The 17,617-nt window shown below is 46.3% G+C and overlaps 1 protein-coding gene across 4 annotated transcripts in view; it reads right to left on the bottom strand.

Moving 5' to 3' along the window:
- CLIP2 (CAP-Gly domain containing linker protein 2) overlaps nucleotides 1–17,617 on the bottom strand; it is an 81,859-nt gene that overhangs the window by 16,083 nt on the left and 48,159 nt on the right. For 2 of the 4 annotated variants that reach the window (XM_064468089.1, XM_064468088.1), the window contains 6 exons: nucleotides 16,502–16,626; nucleotides 10,768–10,981; nucleotides 9,574–9,771; nucleotides 8,322–8,425; nucleotides 5,916–5,976; nucleotides 1,369–1,473 (listed from right to left, as the gene is read on the bottom strand). In XM_064468089.1, the coding sequence (XP_064324159.1) occupies nucleotides 1,369–1,473; nucleotides 5,916–5,976; nucleotides 8,322–8,425; nucleotides 9,574–9,771; nucleotides 10,768–10,981; nucleotides 16,502–16,626 (807 nt within the window). The remainder of the gene's footprint in view (nucleotides 1–1,368; nucleotides 1,474–5,915; nucleotides 5,977–8,321; nucleotides 8,426–9,573; nucleotides 9,772–10,767; nucleotides 10,982–16,501; nucleotides 16,627–17,617) is intronic. The other 2 variants (XM_064468091.1, XM_064468090.1) reach the window with 1 other exon arrangement.

The following is a 17,617-nucleotide window of genomic DNA, read 5'->3' as shown; positions in this document are numbered from 1 at the left end:
TGAACCTCTCATTTACCACAGAGAAACACACATCTTTGAGGTAACCCTTGGAATTCGCTAGAGAGCAACCGTGGTTTATGAAAAATAATGTCCTGAAAGGGCATTATATTTCCAGACTAGGCATCTTGCCAGAGGATGCACAGAGGAAATGTAACTGCACATGCAGGAAGATCACAAGCGTTGAAACCGGCAGTAAGCATATCAAGTTTCCTTTACTGCTCAGCAATCCTCAGCCTACAAACCTCTCTTCTGCATCTTAATTTGTTTACCCTGGTGTAAAAAGGAAAAGGGATTTCTACAGAAGTACTTGTTAGAGTTCATTAGCAAAGTAAAAATAACGTAGAAGGCTAGAGGATGCAAGACAATAAATCTGGCCATGGTTAACATTGAGCATAAGGGCTATGGATCAATGTCTTACTATCTGAATGCAACCTAACAGGGCAGAACCACCTGCTAGTCACAGGGAGTTCAGGGGGCTGCAGCTACGGATGGATGAAGAGATTTGACTATATGAAATATTAGAAAAAGGCAGAAGAAACAAGGAAACCAAGCGGATCTTCCAGTGCCAAAACACAAGCAATCAATTCCATTTCATTTCAATTGCCATTTTCCCCACTAACCATCAGCCCAGGAGGCTGGGTATTTTTTATTTTACATGGGGACAGGGACATTCAAACCATTTAGCCCTTTTGGACAACCTCACATTTGTGTTTTCAACAGCTCTAACAAATCCATTGGTGAGGAGCAAGCTCACTGTAGGCAAGTTCGCTGCTTCCACACCACACCAGCACGAAAAAGCCCTTTCCACATCTGGTTGCTTTTAGGATCGGGTGTGTTGTTCATCTGGGCAGCCTGTCCTGTTGCAGGCGTGGCCAAGGATCAGAGACGGTCCACCTGCACTCACCAGTATCTTCCATTTCAGGTGGCAGCTCCCACAGCTGGAGAGAGGACAAAGGGAATGCTGATCGCAATGTTATTTTCTGTTACAGCCTGGGGGAGCCTCGAGGCAGAATGAATTGTGCAGAGTGCAGATATTATTTGGGCATGTTAATTGAAAGATGAATTGTGAAGAGCTCATGTGTCAAATGGTGGCATGGGGCAGAGAAGCAAACTCAATCTGAGAAACGAGTCCCCACACAAGAAAGCAAAGCTAGAAATTATATCGTACTACCAGTTCCAGGAGAGAGAGCAATGAAAAAAAACCAAACAAAAAAATCAGGGAAGCCTAAATTCAAGCCAAAACCAATCAACCCACAAACCAAACAAAAAAAGAATAAAAAAAGAAGAAACCCAAAGCATGGCATCATGAGCATCAACGCAGGGGGCAAGCGCGCTGTTCTGCAGGCAGGGCAAGTGGGGGTCGATTACCCTGGTGTCCTCTAATTCTCTGAGGAGTTTTTCAGCCTGTGCCTTCTCAAACAGCAGGCTCTGCTCGAGCTCCCGTATTCGGGCATGCTCCAACTGCGTCTGAGTCTGGTCACACATAGGGAAAAAAGAACAGTGGAGATGGGAAAAGGGGAAAGGGGGAGAGAGAGAAAGAGAGGGAAAGAGAAGGCTGCAACATCATCTTCAGTGTACAAGACAAGGAAAGGCAGTTCACAACAGGGGGAGAATAAAGATCCAAACAAGCAGGAAAAAACCCAACCAAACAGAAAACGGTCACTACAGGATTTTGCATGGTACTCGTAGTGGCTATTCACGAGAAAATGGAATCTGTGATGGGAAAACAACCCTCTGCATTAGAAAGCTGCTTCCGTGTTTTCCTGCATCAAGACTATACTGAAGACACTTCCTGAAAGCAAAGCTCCCGCCGCTGCAGACCACCAGTACAAGACCCTTGCATCACATAGAGAATGCAAAGACCTTGCAATGATTCTCTGCATCTCTCCTCAAGAAGAATCACAAGGTAGTCTGAAAAGAGTTGGAAGTTTCCATCCTCTTTTTGCTCTGGAGACAGCTTGAACCCTACACTAGGTGGGGGAAAAAGCCAGCAGTTCATACGGTACACGGCATATTGCTAAAACCAAAACCACACTGCACTGAAAGCAAATCAAAGCCATTTAGATACCAAACTTACATAAACCAGTGCTTTAGCTCTGAACAGGGCTGCTATGAATTTCAAAGTGGTTTTTGCACACTAAGGCTTTAACAGCCTTGTACACAAAACTATTTTGGGGTTTTTACTTGATTTTTTTGTGTATTTTTCTTTTTTGTTTGTTTGTTGTTTCATTTTTTAAACAGGTGAGTAAACTAAGCACAAGAAGTTTATGTAACCTGCCAAATCCAGGAGCATTGACTCCGGGCATTGCTTCAGTTCTCTTCACTTTTAAAGCAGAAGTACCATATAACTGCACTTGGTGGCAAACCTCATGACTCTGCAATGGCCACTGTAATATCATGTAAAATTTCCCATAAATAAAAGAGAGGAGAGGAGACATGGGAAAATGCATGCAGACTCTGGCCTTCACAATTTTTTAGCTTACAAAACCAACATTTTTCCTTGTATTAAACTGGACCTACTAAAACCCAAACCTGACCAGAACCATTTCTTTTAACCCCCATTTTCTGCCCTTCATTTTCCATACAATTACTTGCTTCCCCCTCTTTCTATTGGAAACAATTTTAGGGGTTTTCTGCCCTTTCCTACAATAAAGCAAGTTTTGGTTAGTTTTGTACAAATGATGGCAACTGAAGTTTGTGAAAATCCATGTTTTCTCTTATGGCTTGTAATGTATCATTATACATGTATTCATAGATGGTCAAGATATCAAGTGTCAGATATATTCAGGCTAGTCCATATTTTATGTGGTCTATCTGACCCCTGAAAGAGGGAAAAAAGATGTGGTCTCAAAACCCCAAACATTATCAAAACCCACAAATGATATCACTGAAGTGTAAAAGTTGGCTGAATGCATCCTAATAAAAGAAACTTAATTTTGTACTGAGTGGCTTCCCCAGCTCTCTGCAAAGCTCAAAGATCTACATCTCAAGATGGAGCTCCAGGCTTCATTTTATTTACAGGGAAAATTATTCCATTGATACTAATGATTTTTCCTTAATTTACACTATCTCAAAATCCCCAAGTGGAATTTCAGCAACACAAACTTTTGAAATTACCTTAACTGGTGGCAGCACGTCAGATATTGGCTACCTGAAGATGCTGACCTATTACAAAACTAATCTCTGAATCTCCCACAGAAAACCTCTCAAGACTCCTGAGGTTGACACTCAAGGTCCCAGCCAAGCTTGTTCAGTATCTACCAATCCTGCTATTTTCAAAGTCTGGAAAAACACATGAAAGTAGAGGAGAAAAATAATCAGGGAAGAAAGTTAGATCAACTGTTTACAGTCCTTAAATATAGCTTCACTTAAGATTCACATCAAGTCCTGTGTTGTTTCTTATTTTTTTGCAAATTGTTTTGCCTAGCCGGTATGACTCAAAGCCTCAAATCCCAAGTTTTCCCACACTTTGAGGAAGTTCAGATCTGAATTTTAGACTTACTTCTTGCTATTAGCCTTAAATTACTATTCACAGGTTACAAACTGACTTCCCACTGGTGTTCAAGGTATGAGGTAGGTTCCAGATCAGCATGAGGCAGTTCCTTGAAGAGGCTAATATTTCCTATAACAACACAGTCTTCCACCATAAAAAGCCCTTCTTAAAAGGTTTTGTTTTCCTGCAATTGCTTTTCACCTTCCAAAGCACTATAGCAACAGGATCCTGCCAATCACGATCAAAAACGGGTTGAATTCACAACTACATTTCAAGGCTAAATCCACAGCTCCTCCTTCTTTATCAGAGGTCCAAAAACTGGACTCATATCTCCAAGCTGCAGACACATTGATTTCTTTGGTCAAAGAGCTTCTAGGAATGCTGCCTGCCACGCTCAACACCCAGTTTTTGTTCAAAAACTAGATGATATTATGAGAAATACTGTGGGATTTAGCCTAGCCTTCAGCAGAAACCCTAGATCTAGGGACCACAGAGGAGATGATGTTTTCTTAGCGTCATGCCTGTTACTGGCTGTTACGCGCAAGATAAACATTCTCCTCTGAATTCTCAGAAGAGGGCTGCTGGTGTAAGAGGGCTACAAGACCAGAGAAGGGGAGACAACTGTCACTGGGTTTTGCTTTTGGTATTTGGCTGTCTAGTTGAGCTCTACCTAGGGATGCAACGGGCTGTGCTAGCAGCCACTGGTTGACTTCGTTGTAGTTTTACATGAAGAATATCAGGGTCAACCGTTTCCCAGCAAACTTACTGCAACATGAAGGAGCACTTATCCCCCTATTTCCAATCAGGGATTTTTTCTTTAAGTCAATTACTTGCTTCTGGAAATCCTGTCTGCACAGCAAAGCAGGAAGGTGAGAATTAACTCCAGGGGGTCAATCATTCAGCCTGAGCATCCAAATTAGAGAGGACAGGACGTAAAAACTGACTACAGCAAAGCCCTCTGACAGTGTCTGTGCTGTCACTGTGTTGGACCCACAGGGGAACATCCCAGTTCTCTGGATTGCAGGAAACCAAGCTGCTCCGTGAGTCTTCCCTAAGAAGTTATTTGTTCTTCTGTAGAGAACATGAAGGTGGGGACAGGACACTGGCAGCCTGCAAGAAGCTTGGCCACATCCCTATTGCAAAGCAACTCCTTCCCAGCCCAAATGAAAATCAGATCTATCCTCAGTTTGGGACATGCGGTTATAGGAGCATTTATGTCACAGCAGCTCACCATCCTGCTAAAACACAGTGGCTTTTTTAGAAAAAAAATATATCTAAATATACCTGCTAGCTAACCCTGGTCCCATTGCCATTACTCCACAGCCAGGCTTAAACACTTAAAGCTTACATAGGGACAAGTCACTGCTCTCAAAGGGAGTGCTGGATCAATCGCACTTCTCTAAAGCGCTGGGGGAAACCTATCATCCAAGCTCAGGAATCAATAGAGACCCGATTTTGCACCCACACGCTAGGTGGAATAGGCACTTGCTGTCCTTTAGCAAAGGTCTGCTATCAGCGCATTGCTGACTCACACCCTGTCAAACACATGACGCTGCTTCAGTTTCTGGATAAAGGGGAGAGGTTTACGCCAAGAGCATCAAAGCCATAGCAATGCACTCCATTGCCTAGCTTTCCCATGTTCCTGTTCCTTTATCAATATGACCAACAGTGAAGCACAGGAGCAGGTCCCTTGACATTTCTGACTGTTACTAACGTAGCCCTCTAGCTGAAGGTCGGGGAAAGTCCTGGTTTACACATGTAGAGCAGAGCCTTGCTTTCACAGAAATATTTGCTTTTCCTTTCCCCCCACACCCCCACAAAGAGCCTCCCACTCAAGGGCAAGCTCCCAACACCACTTCCAGTTTACACAATATTCACTGCAACAGCACTGCTCTGAGCAACAGCCCTCCCAAATGAAAGGGTATCCTAGCGTCAAACCCCACTCCCGTGGGCAGAGGACTCCACACAGAGCTACTGCAGGTCAAAAAATACGTGGCATTTCAGCTGGAATAGAACAGCATCTGACCAGGACACTGTGCGTGTCAGTGAGCTGCTACTAACAGGACACTGCAGGGACAGTGACTGAGCAGTCAAGTAATTTCTACAGTGAAAAAACATGTTGTAATGCATTCAGATACAGTCAGATTTTAACATGGGTTAGCAACTCATGTCAACATTTAAAGCCAGGCTGGCTGCACATGGTTAATTCCAGGCAGCTCCTAGCATTACTAGTCATGGGGCAACATACCAAAGAACAATATTCACAGTTTATACCATGGTGTTCACAGCAGGTCCAAAGCCATCAGTAAACATAATGTATTGTTCAGGAGTTGAGCAAAAGGTGGCAGAAATTATTCAGGTGAGGCCCCATATGCATTTTCAGTTTTTAACCCCACAGTTTGGTAAGGGTGTTAGGAATTACCTCCAGATCCCCCTTTGTGATGGATTCTTCCTCCACACGGAACTGCAAGTCCTCCACTTTCCTGGGGAGGGGAAAAGACACAAATAGCAATCAGTAACATCCAGAATAGCTTCCCATTTCTCAGCAGCCATTGCACGTGGGCATCCCCTGCACAACCAAAGTCTAAGAGGAGCGGTGTACAGACAAACTTTGTATACAAACAGCTCAGCAAAAGCTATACAGCAAGACACACAGAGCAAGACATTTAATAAGCAAGGCTTCCACACAGCAAACATTTGCCTTCTTGCAAGGTGCACGCTCACAGACATGCTGTTTCTGCTGCACCACCTCTCAGCAAGCACAACTGCTGTTTGCTGACACTGGGATCCTGAAAACATGAAAGCCACAACCAGGTTTCACTTGTTTTCTTAGACCCTGTTATCCTGCCATCAAGCACTGGACAATTCCTATGCCAAATGCACAGGGTCCTTACAAAATATTTCAGGGGAATCAGAGCCACTGCCTTCTTGGCAGAGGGTGGGCCATGCTTAATGTTTCCACCATGTGGAAACGGTGAGCTGCCAGAGATTGTACAGGCCAGTCACACATAAATGCACATAAAAATCAGATGAACAAATGCAGAAGTGCATAGGACTCTTTTGCAAAGTCTGAAGAGAAAAATCCAGTAACAATACAAAAGAATTCAACCTTCTGCTAAATTCAGTCCTCTTTGTTCTCTTTACCGATTTTAAAAAAGGCAATAATGAGGATGTTGAGCTGGTAGCCAGATGTAAGGACTCTGATTCCGCTACAGACAAAAATAGCTGTGAGTATACATATCTAACTTCATAAACAAGCTTCCTTGTCTAAATCTCCTCTAATTAGAAGAGTCATCTGTTAATATTTAGGAAAGAACTCAGCTGTCTTGTGTTAAAGGGCCTCCTGGAGCTGGGAAAGTGAGCTGCCTCCTAGGAGAACGGGGAGACTTGTGCACGAAAGAACAATTGGTCCTCAGGAGGGGCATCATTCAATTGAAATCAATGCTGGTTTCAATTACTTAATACACAGAAATGTCTTTCTATTCCCACTGAAGAGCTTAATTATATATATGGAGCAATTGGACTCCAAGAACGACAAACAGATTTTTCCTCACTTTCCAGAGGAAATGTATGCATCATCATATATACATGGATGGTACCTCTGGGATGTGGGGAGGTGATGAATCGCACTACAGTGAGGCTGTACTCCAATTTGACTTCCCTTCCTCAGAAGGAATGTCCTTAAGGTCATCACACCACAAGTAGAGGGGAGAGAAATGGTCTTTAGCAAAGCCAGGTTGTACAGAAAGGTCAGGGCCCTGGGATGGCCCAACCTGCATGTTCTGTTTATTATCCAATATTGTTTTTATACCTTATCCTTAGCCAAGAATATCTGAAGGCAAGGCTCTGTCACACATAGCAACAGGGCTGAGTTGGGTCAGGGTATCAAATCCCAGAGCTACTGATACTACTGAAGCCCTTTGTTCCTTCAGGCTAATAATGCTGCTTCTCCCTGCTTGGTGTTGGGAACCAAACAACAGGGAAGATGGCTGGAAACCTTCAATAACTTCACTGCCAAGCAGGAGACTGAGACTATTTGGCCTTCTACAGGCAGTGGCAGATCAACTGTTGTCCACCATCGTACTGTTAGTGCAACACGTGCCACGGTCAAATACTCTTGGACATGCAAGCAGCCTGTCAAATATTTATCAGGGTCAGCACAGAAGTGCCAGCACTTAGAGTCCTAATCAGGAATGGAAACTGATGGTCTCTTTTTTTCTTAACTGCTACATGCGTTTAGCAGGAAAGTGCATCCAACCATGAAACTCCTTTTCATGGCAAAACAGAGCTGCCCCTATCCGAGTATGAGCTATCCTGGCTGGCTGTTTGTGCTCTGCCTTTCAGTTGCATTGCAACAAAGGGGCAGGTTCACCTGGGCATAGCCAAAAAACTGGAGATTGATTATGTCACAGAAATCAGCTCACTGCAACCCCACCAGATGATGTAGCATTGAGTCTCCTCTGAAAGCCATAAGACATAGGAACGTACAGGACTAACTGGAAATGACTGTTCAGTTGTGATTAGCAGCAGCACATGGGGGCAGTCACTGTACTGGATACCCAACCCTAGACAAGAGTCACATTAGCTGTGCAACTGCAGCAAAATTGTTCTAAACTTCCCGTTACCTCAAGCAGCACGCCCCTCCCCTACATGGGGCAGACAATGGCCAGGAGAGGGGAACCCAGCCCATCTGAAGCACTGGAAGACATCCAAAGATGGCTTTCCCAGTCACTTTCTTCTCCTTACATCCCATGAACAACATTGCTGGGTAAGAGCCTCTTCTCCCCCATCACTTCACCTCCCCCACATCTATCCACTCCTGCTTCACCTCTTCTCCTCTTCCAGCTGGTTCAACAGTTCAATCTTCTCCTTCTGCATCCCATCCACCAGGGCTCGTGCTCGCTGGAGGTTTCCTTCTGCCTCTGTGACATACTGCAGAGAGAGAAGAAAAAAAAAAGAGCCCAAGCCACAGAGGTTAACTATGTCTGAAGTATGGAGTTGTTTGAAAAAAAAGGATCAGAACAAGGGAACAGAAGGTTTTGATGATCTATTTCAGAGGCTGCTATAGTAAGAAGGCAGATTTTCCTAAAAGGCCAGGATGTAGGTATCAAAAAGAAAAAACCTGTTCAATCTCCAGCAGCTTATAAATTTGATCCATGTTTCAGTGCCCCTCTGACTTGAACTCTCTGGAGAATCCTAAGACTTAGGCACCTGAAGCCTGAACAGTTTTGAAAATCTGGTCTGAGGTTACCAGATGCAATTCAGCCCTGGTCATGAAGCAAGAAGTCATCGCAGACTTGCGATGGGTAATCACTGGAAAATATTATACACAAGGAAGATGTCAGCTTGCAGTTGACTTGCCAATTTCTCCTGCATTTCTGACAGGCAGGTGTGGCCTACCACATGAAGATACCCGGTGCGGTCAATGCTCCCTAGCAGCTGATTGGAGTTTATAAATGCAAGCAAGGAATTAAGGGCAATAGCAGTCGTTGAAGAGCCACATATTGACAAATAGCACAAACACAACCCCTTTCTTTTAGCATTCAAGTCCATAAAATATCGTTTGTACAAACGATTGTGAAAAAAACTATATATAATCAGTCTTTTTTTTTTTTAACAGATCTCTTTACTTTATTAATGTGATAAAAACATCACCCCCTCTGACAGGAAATCAGTGAGCTGATGTTCTCAGCAGAGTCCGATAGTATCAAAAAACCACTGCAATGCAGTCACAGCCAAGGCCAGCTTCGGTGGCTAAGGGGAACAAGTTTGCCCTCCACTTGCATGTCAGCATTTGAATGCATTGATCCACCAGACACAAACTATCTACTGTCCTTTTTCTGGCACAGCTTCTTTTTTCTGCTCCTGGCTTGGGGCAGAGAGAGCACATGTTCCACTGGCAGGAGTGGAGAAGGAACCTCAGCTTAACCACCGTGCAGTAAGCTGTCTCCACTTGAAAGGCAGAAATTCAGAGCCCAGGTTTCACATCAGGAAGCTACACATGGGTACCGTTATGATCTGAAACTTTCAGAAGATGCCAGATATTTGCGTGCTAGCGATAAAGCCACGTCACCGCCTACCTGCTCGTGCTGGGCCTTCATGATGGTAATCTCTTTCTCCACCTCACAGATGTGGCTGGTGGCTTTGGCAACCTCGGCCCGCTCCAGGTCACGCTCTGCCAGTAGTTGTTCGATGTGCTGCTGCTTCTCCTTCAGTGCCTCTTGGAGAGCTGTGGTGCCAGAGATTTTTCGGGCATATCGAGAAGAAGTCTCTGTCAGCTGTAGAAGAGAGTTCAAAAGAGACAGGGGTAAAGCTGCGTCCTTCCCACTCTAGAATAGCTTGAAGTCCCCTGTTAAATCTGGAATGCAGCTCACCTACTGATTATTTATTAAGGTGCACAGAGCTGCAGTTCCAGCGCTGGACCCTCCAGGCCCTACAGGCAGGGTTAACAAGTCTGCAAAACATCTGGATGCTGCTTACAAGCTCAATAGCTCTGCTACGCTGCAATGAAAGGACCATTTCCCAAAGGACAGGATGTGGGGTGGGAATTGGGTCAGGAAAGATTATAATGTAGTTTATCATTTGCCTTCTTAAATATATTGTATTGGTGACCTGCCCTGGTGCTGTCCCAAACAGTAAGCTCAGCTGGGAGGACTGATCTCAACCGGAGACTTGTACGGACTAGTTGGATCCACTCCCAATAACGGGTACTGCACCCTCAACCCCAGCCAAGATGACTGCAGGTACTATGCAGCACACACTATGGCAGAGTTCGAGCTTTTAATAATATTGCTGCCTGCTCTGGTATCTGCCTTCTTGAGTACCTGCCAAATCACAAGGCATGTGATTCAGGGCAGTGTACCCCTCTACAGTAAAACACAGTCATTGCAGGAGCTTTCATAAAGCTGTTCAACACAGCAGCACGCTGCTACACAACCATGAGGGACAAGAAGCACGGCATTTTTTGCCGGGATCCTGTACAAAACCTGCTTTTGACAGCGGAGCTGAGATTCATCCCACTGCAAAGAGCCCAAAGTGCTATATAATGGTCACAATTGCTCAACATCTGTTACGCCTCTCATGTCCATGCAGGGAGTCCTATTTGTAAGGTGGGTAACAATATCACACTCTCCACTCCCCTCGTCTCATTGATGGCAAAAGGAGCAGCTGCCCCAGTGCAGCTACTGACACAAACTCCAAACCTCTGGCTTTGTAGAGCCAGGTCACAGAGGAAGTGAATCGAGGCTGCACAATCTCTGGAAAGAGCCACTTACCAGCCCACTGCGGCTGGGCCTGCCCCCAACAGACGATGCCACCGAGCTGACGGAGCTGATGGAGGAGCTGCTGGGGCTGTGGGTTAAGGCAGACACTCCCATGGCCATTCGTTTGCTCTTCTTTGCCTTGGCGGGGCTGGTTGAGGGGAACCCAATCCGGATCACCTTGTGGATGGGAGCAAAGAGGCCAAACTTGGGAGGGCACTGAAAATACCTGTAATACAGGAGATGCACCAAGTCAGAAGTGGGAGAGCATCCACCTCGCCCAAGCCTCACAGCATGGCATTGCTAAGCAATGTGCAACCCCGAACCTCAGCTCATCTCTCAGTGCTTTGCTGTGACGTTGCTTCCTGCGTGCAAGCAGCTGGATTATTCTCCTTTCCTGCCACTTAAGAGTAGTGGCAATCTCCATGTTTTCACCTGTGGTGCTTAAGCAGGGAAGCCCAAGATAATTGCCATGCACTAGTTGCTGCACACTTTGATAAGATGCCAGGAAAGACCCGTGTGGTAGCCTGGATAGTACAAAGGTCCCAGTACATAAACACAGCAGGAGCACACACACTCCTTCCTTACCACAACAAGCAAGCCTTCCCAAAACTTGCGTGTCTTCTCTTCCCTGCTTTGCAAGAAAGTCACATAGTAAAGTGCGTTGAATAAAAGGATCTGAATCACACAGCTCTGCATAAATGTTGTTTCCGAAACAGAAGGGGAAAATGGCAGCTCCTAACTCTGACGCTAAAAATACCATTACAGCAAACTCCAGTGTGTGCCATCTCCTCTGGGTGGCAGAGAAAGAGAAACTGGTTCCCATGCAAACAAACTTAGAAAGAAGCAATCATAAAAAAGAGAAGATCAGATAATTACAGTGCACGCTGTCTTCCACAATTGCAGTGAGCCTGATGATTATGTCTCTCTGGAGCCCTCTTTCAGAATACTAATGAGCCAAAACCCACAGCATCAGACCCTGGAAACCCCTTCAGAGCTTAGGCTAACTGGCTTGAGCCAGGGTTTATCTGTTGCCAGCCAGCTGCGCTGCAGCAAGTAAAACCAGATCATCTCCAGGCATCACATCCACTTGTTTCGAGGGAGTAGTCACCATAGAAAACTGTCTCCATTAAGAGTTCTTTCCCAAAGGCTTCATAGCAAGGCTAGGGAAACATGCTGGGCTATATAATAGCCTACCTCATGTTAACATAAAAAACAGGTCCTAATGAATAAATGACACAAATCCAACTTTGCTAGCGCAAACCCTCTCTCCCCAGATGTGAGCAGCTGTTTCCCCCATTCCCTTTTATTTTTAAGTGCTTGGAGCCACGCAGCTGTATCACGGGCAGAATTCTGTGTGCTTGGGAGGCCAGAGAAAAGCCTGATCTTCAGCCAGATGAGAAAGTGATTCATTTTGAAACATCTGCTCAAGCCCAATTTTTTCTATAACAATCTTTAAAAAAACCAACCAAAGAACAAAAACACAAAACAAAACCAAAAAACACCCCACCCCACAAAAACAAACAAAACACCGAACAACCTCCCCCTCAGGGAGGGTGGGGTAGTGGGGGAACAAACAAAGAAAAGACCACCACCAAACTCCACAACCCTCTACAACCCAAAATCACTTAGCCCCCTCTGCTTGTTGCCAATACAGGCTCTTGGGTTTGGAAAACCAGCCACACTGCAGGCTGACCTTGCTGCGGAACAGAGACCCAAGGAAGAAAATCAGTCTGGCCTCTTGCAAACCACCCAAAACCCTGCTCAGCATCATATTCTCAAATTGAACTAAGCAAGCACAGGTGGACCAGCAGCACGGCACATCTCCTTCCACCGGTCGAAGCACAGACTGGTACTTGTGACTGTACAACAACGCCAAAGACTAAGTCACTCTAAAGCCCTTAGCAAGTCCAAACTTGCATCACTCTATGTCTGCTCATTTTCTTTTAGTTCAGACTGGAAGTGGTTGCAATTAACTTTTGTAGTTCAGAAGCAGGAACTGGGTCCAGAAAACTTAGCAGAAAAAAAAAAATCTGCTTGAAAACCAAGAGCTGCTCTCACTGAGCGCTAAGGAGTTCTATACTCACATTACAGAAGAGAAACAGGGAAGAAAAGTGCATTGTGATGGCAATGCAAACTGCAGGTAGGGAACAGCCCAGGAAATTTTGAAAGAGATAAAAAAAATCTTCAGTGTCCAAGGCCTGTAGCTGACATGTTTCAATCTATGTGAAAGCAAAGGCATGAGCAGTTTAGTGGGCAAAGACAGGCAGAGAAGGAAGAACACTAAAATAAGCAAGTAAAAGTTAATATACTAGGGGTGAGTAAGTGGAACTTGCTTGGCTTTGTGGATAAGAAACCAAAAACCCCACACCAGCATCTCTCTCACACCAGCACCTCTCTAGTCCCCTACACAGACAGGAAAGCAGGTGCAGCAAAGCCCACAGTGTGTCCCAGCAGCATCCCTCTGATGTACGGAGAGGGGCTCACCACAGTGATATCCTCCTCCTCTTGGGCACTGCTACTGAACCACAGCCTGCAGGCAGCAGAGAAACAGAAGCTGCTCGGGAAACCCTGGCCCATCATCCTTCCCTTGATGCACACCCAGACCTGGATGCCCTTCCTGAACCTGCAGAAGAATCAGAGTGCCCCTCCTCAAGTTTCAGGTGATTCACCACTGACTCAACTGGAGAACCCACAGCAGCAAAGATGGTGCCAGCATCCTTTGCTTGCTCATTTGCCCACGTGTCTGCTCTCCTGCTTCCACCAGCCTCCACTGTCTCGAGTCTCTTCTTTGGACAGGCCTTTCCTGCTGCAGCAGACAGCTACTGCGGCAGCGAGCGCTGGTCTCAGGCAGCCAGGCCAAGGATGCTCACTAGATGGCATCAACCACCAAAACAGACTCCTAAGCCCTGGGCTGTCTCTGCCCAGACTGATTCTGGCAGGACAAGCTCAGGGTGGTATCAGGAACCCCATATGGCAGTGGTAGACATGGGGAAGACTGTGCGAGGGGTGCCTCCATGCACCAAGGGAGTCAGTTTTACTATACTGGCTTCTCCTCCAAAACCCTGCTGTTGAAATCGGCACATGCTATAAGAAAATCAAAAGGCTGGGTGAAGGATCAAAGGACAAACAGGGACAATGCTGCAAACCTGCAGCCAGATCCTTGGTGGACAGGGAGCCCATCAGCTGGAGGGTCTGTGTGTACCACTGCTGTATTGGCTACTATCCATCATTGCTAGAATATCTGCAAAATCAGCCAGGATGCAAGGGGCAGGGATGCCTTACAGACTTCCCTCAGTCTTCCCTGTTTAATCCAAACCTCTTAATTCACTCCTGCTCCCCGTTCCCTGCTACGGAGCTCAATTTTTCCTGCTCTCGATAAAGTGTGAAACAAAAAAGAAGCCTTGCATTCAGGGCACATACCATAACAACCTCAGCCAAGGTGTAGCAGTTGCAGAAGACAGATGACTTCCAAAAGTTGGATTTTCAAAACACGGCAACAGAGGTGTGAGGACAAGAGGCAGAGAGAGCACCTTTACGCTCACATCTGCCTTCCACATCTTCCAGATGCACAGAGACAATAAACAATTTCTGAGCACCCTGAAGATTAATCTTAGAGATAATTTGTGGTGTTTGATAAAGAAAGCAGGGACCTGGATTTACTCCATGACTCATTCTCTACCATCCCGGTTCTTTTCTTTTCGAGAAAAGGCTGGAGCTCAGCTACCTGCTGCCAATCATTTTCTGCTTTCTTGTCCTCACAGTGAACAAGGCAGTGTTACTCTATTTTAAATGAAAACACACGGCTGCTGGACAAAACAAGGCTGACCCAACACAAGAAACCTTTATTACAGAACCTGAGATCAAACAAGGGACAAACTCTCAGCTCCTCAGTTTCAAACCTAAATCTCACCTTTAATGCAAGGTTACTGTAAGAAGCTCCAAAACACCAACAGTATTTCCCACTAAAGGAATGTCTGAAGGACAAGGAATCAGTTCCACCTTTCTATGAAGCAGGGTCAAAGTGCTGCTATATAATTCGGATTTGAACATACCCAAGATCAAGATCTGAGGCCATCCCCCTACCTAACTCCCACGTGAAAAGAAACAGCTTCCCAGCAAGCCTGTGAGATGTCCCTGCCTAGTTTTATAGATAGTAACAAGGGCTTTTTTCTGAAAGGGGGGGGGGGAGGAAAAAGAGAAGGAAAGGGTGGACGTGCCTGTGGAGTCAGAGGTGGAAAGATCAAATCAGCGGACAGCCTTCACACTACAGAATTAGTACAAGGACAGACAATGACCACTAATGGTTCTTTCAGATCTCTGGAAATTTGTCCCCAGAAAGAACAGAACAAATAACATTAAGCTGAAGAAAAAGATAGAGTCAAATCTTTATCTTCTATAGTTCTGACAGGGTGAGTTATAGATATAGCACAAGAAAGTTTATGAAGGGAAAGTAGAGCTAATACAATCACAGAATCAATTTCTAGCAAAAACTAAATCCCACTATAAGTTGTCTTCTCTCCCTACTCCCTCCTGTTTCCTGAAGCCCCTCAGGTTACTTCTTCACAGGCGTTATCATAGAATCATTAAGGTTGGAAAAGATCATCAACCACAACTGTCAACCCAACACCTCCAGGCCTCCTAAACCATGTCCTGAAGTGCCACGTCTACACAGTTTTTGAACACCTGCAGGGTTGGTGACTCCCCCACCTCTCTGGGCAGCCTGTGCCAGTGCCTGGGCACTCTTGCAGTAAAGACATTTCCCCTAATCTCCAACCTAAACCTCCCCTGACGCAGCCTGAGGCCGTTCCCTCTCGTCCTGTCACTGGTGACTTGGGAGCAGACACCAGCCCCCCCCTCACTCCAGCCCCTCTCAGGCAGCTGCAGAGAGCGAGAAGGGCTCCCCTCAGCCCCCTCTTCTCCAGGCTAAACCCCCCCAGCCCCCCCCCAGCACACTTGTGCTCCGGACCCTGCCCCAGCCCCGCTGCCCTTCTCTGGACACGCTCCAGCCCCTCCAGGCCCTTCTTGTCCCGAGGGGCCCAAACCTGAGCCCAGCACTCGAGGTGGGGCCTCCCCAGGGCCGAGCACAGGGGCCCCATCCCTGCCCGGCCCCTGCTGGCCACACCAGGGCTGACACAAGCCCGGGGGCTGGTGGCCTCCTTGGCCACCCGGGCACTGCTGGCTCATGCCCAGCCGGCTGTCAGCCAGCACCCCCAGGGCCTTCTCCGCCAGGCACTTCCCAGCCCCTCTGCCCCAGGCCTGGGGCGCTGCCTGGGGTTGGTGTGACCCAAGGGCAGGACCCGGCCCTTGGCCTTGTTAAACCTCATACATTTGACCTCGGCCCATCAATCCAGCCTGTCCAGGTCCCTCTGCAGAGCCTTCCTACCCTCGGGCAGATCAAACCTCCCGCCCAATTTGGCGTCATCTGCAAACGTACTGAGTGTGCACTCGATCCCCTCATCCAGATAATTGATAAAGATATTAAACAAGACTGGCCCCAAAACTGAGCCCTGGGGAACACCGCTTGTAACCGGCCGTTCCAGTGATGAGGTTTCTTGATCCCCCTGCAAAGCTATCCCAAAGCCCAGAAAGGTTCAAAACTGGACTTCTCCTGCCAACCCACAACATCCAACCAAACACAACTACAGAGATCCCTGAGTCCTCCCCGCAGGTCCATTTTGCCCCCAGTCACCCCAGGAGGTGCGTAGGACCCTACGTGCCACAGGGTGGGTTTGAGAGTTCAGAGTACCTTGTACCAGCAACCGCCCCGTCGTTCTTCCCCAGGGGTTCATCCAGCTCCACACCACACCACTCTCCTTTGGCAAAATCCGTCTCTCCCACGTAGCGCACAACTCCTGTCTTTGTCCCACCAACCTGTTGGAGATAAGGTGCCAAGGGTTAGCGATGGCAGCACTGGCACTGCCACAAGGGGACTGAAGCTGGGACAGCTATGGTGGGGGGAGACATCAGTATTTTCTGTTTCAGATCTAATGAAACCAGAACAGATAGTTTTCATATCAAGTTCTCCTAGTACTAAAGATGTGTCTCCAATAATTACAAGCAAACTGACCAACTCCCGCTTTTGGATCTGCCTGCCTGCCAGAACAAATATAATGAAAACATATTTCAAGGCATCAACTAATTACACAAAGTTACTTGTGAGACCACAAAGGAGTTTAAGCCCCCTAAGTGCAGCTTATACCTGCCTTCTGTAACGAACCAAAACCTGCACTAAGGGGTTTTAATCCTGTGCTCTTTCAGCTGGCAGTTCTGAGCAAAACTGGGACAGGACATCAAAGGGACAAGCTGAGCCAGGAAGGCACTTATCACTCTTCAGCTTGCCCACATGCAGGATTTGCTAGGACGTAGTGAACAGCCCTCCCAGCAAACCTCTCAAAATACAGGTGTTTTGTACAGGAAAAAAACCCTCTGCTTTTACCTACACATCTCACTGCTAGGCTTCCACTAGCACAGATTTTTTCTGTCCATGGAGAAATAAGAATAAATCACACCTTTTGCTCCCATATGTACACTTAATGCTTTCAACGTGCTGAGTAGACTCTAGGAGAGCATAAGTCAGGAATGTATGAAGCTGAGTTTTGGTCACTGCTATGAGAGCACATTTCACTGAGCAGCAGCTGCCTCTTCCTTTGCACTAGAAGCTCCTACGTAGATACTTGTGCTGAGAAAAGAAAGATGGAAAAGTAGGAGGGTGGTTCTAAAGGTTCATTCTTCAAGTAAATCAGCATATGATTAAAACTTTTTTAGCCTATCTCTGCTAAAGCCTACGTTCAAGGAAGAAAGCTTAAAAAATAAGACTAAAATTAAATTTGCGGCTTTATCTTGAATGACTTGCAGTTATAGA

The sequence above is a fragment of the Phalacrocorax carbo genome, chromosome 17 (assembly GCF_963921805.1).
Source record: "Phalacrocorax carbo chromosome 17, bPhaCar2.1, whole genome shotgun sequence".
In the NCBI taxonomy this organism is placed as follows: Eukaryota; Metazoa; Chordata; class Aves; order Suliformes; family Phalacrocoracidae; genus Phalacrocorax; species Phalacrocorax carbo.
This window is presented reverse-complemented; position numbering and strand designations above follow the sequence as displayed.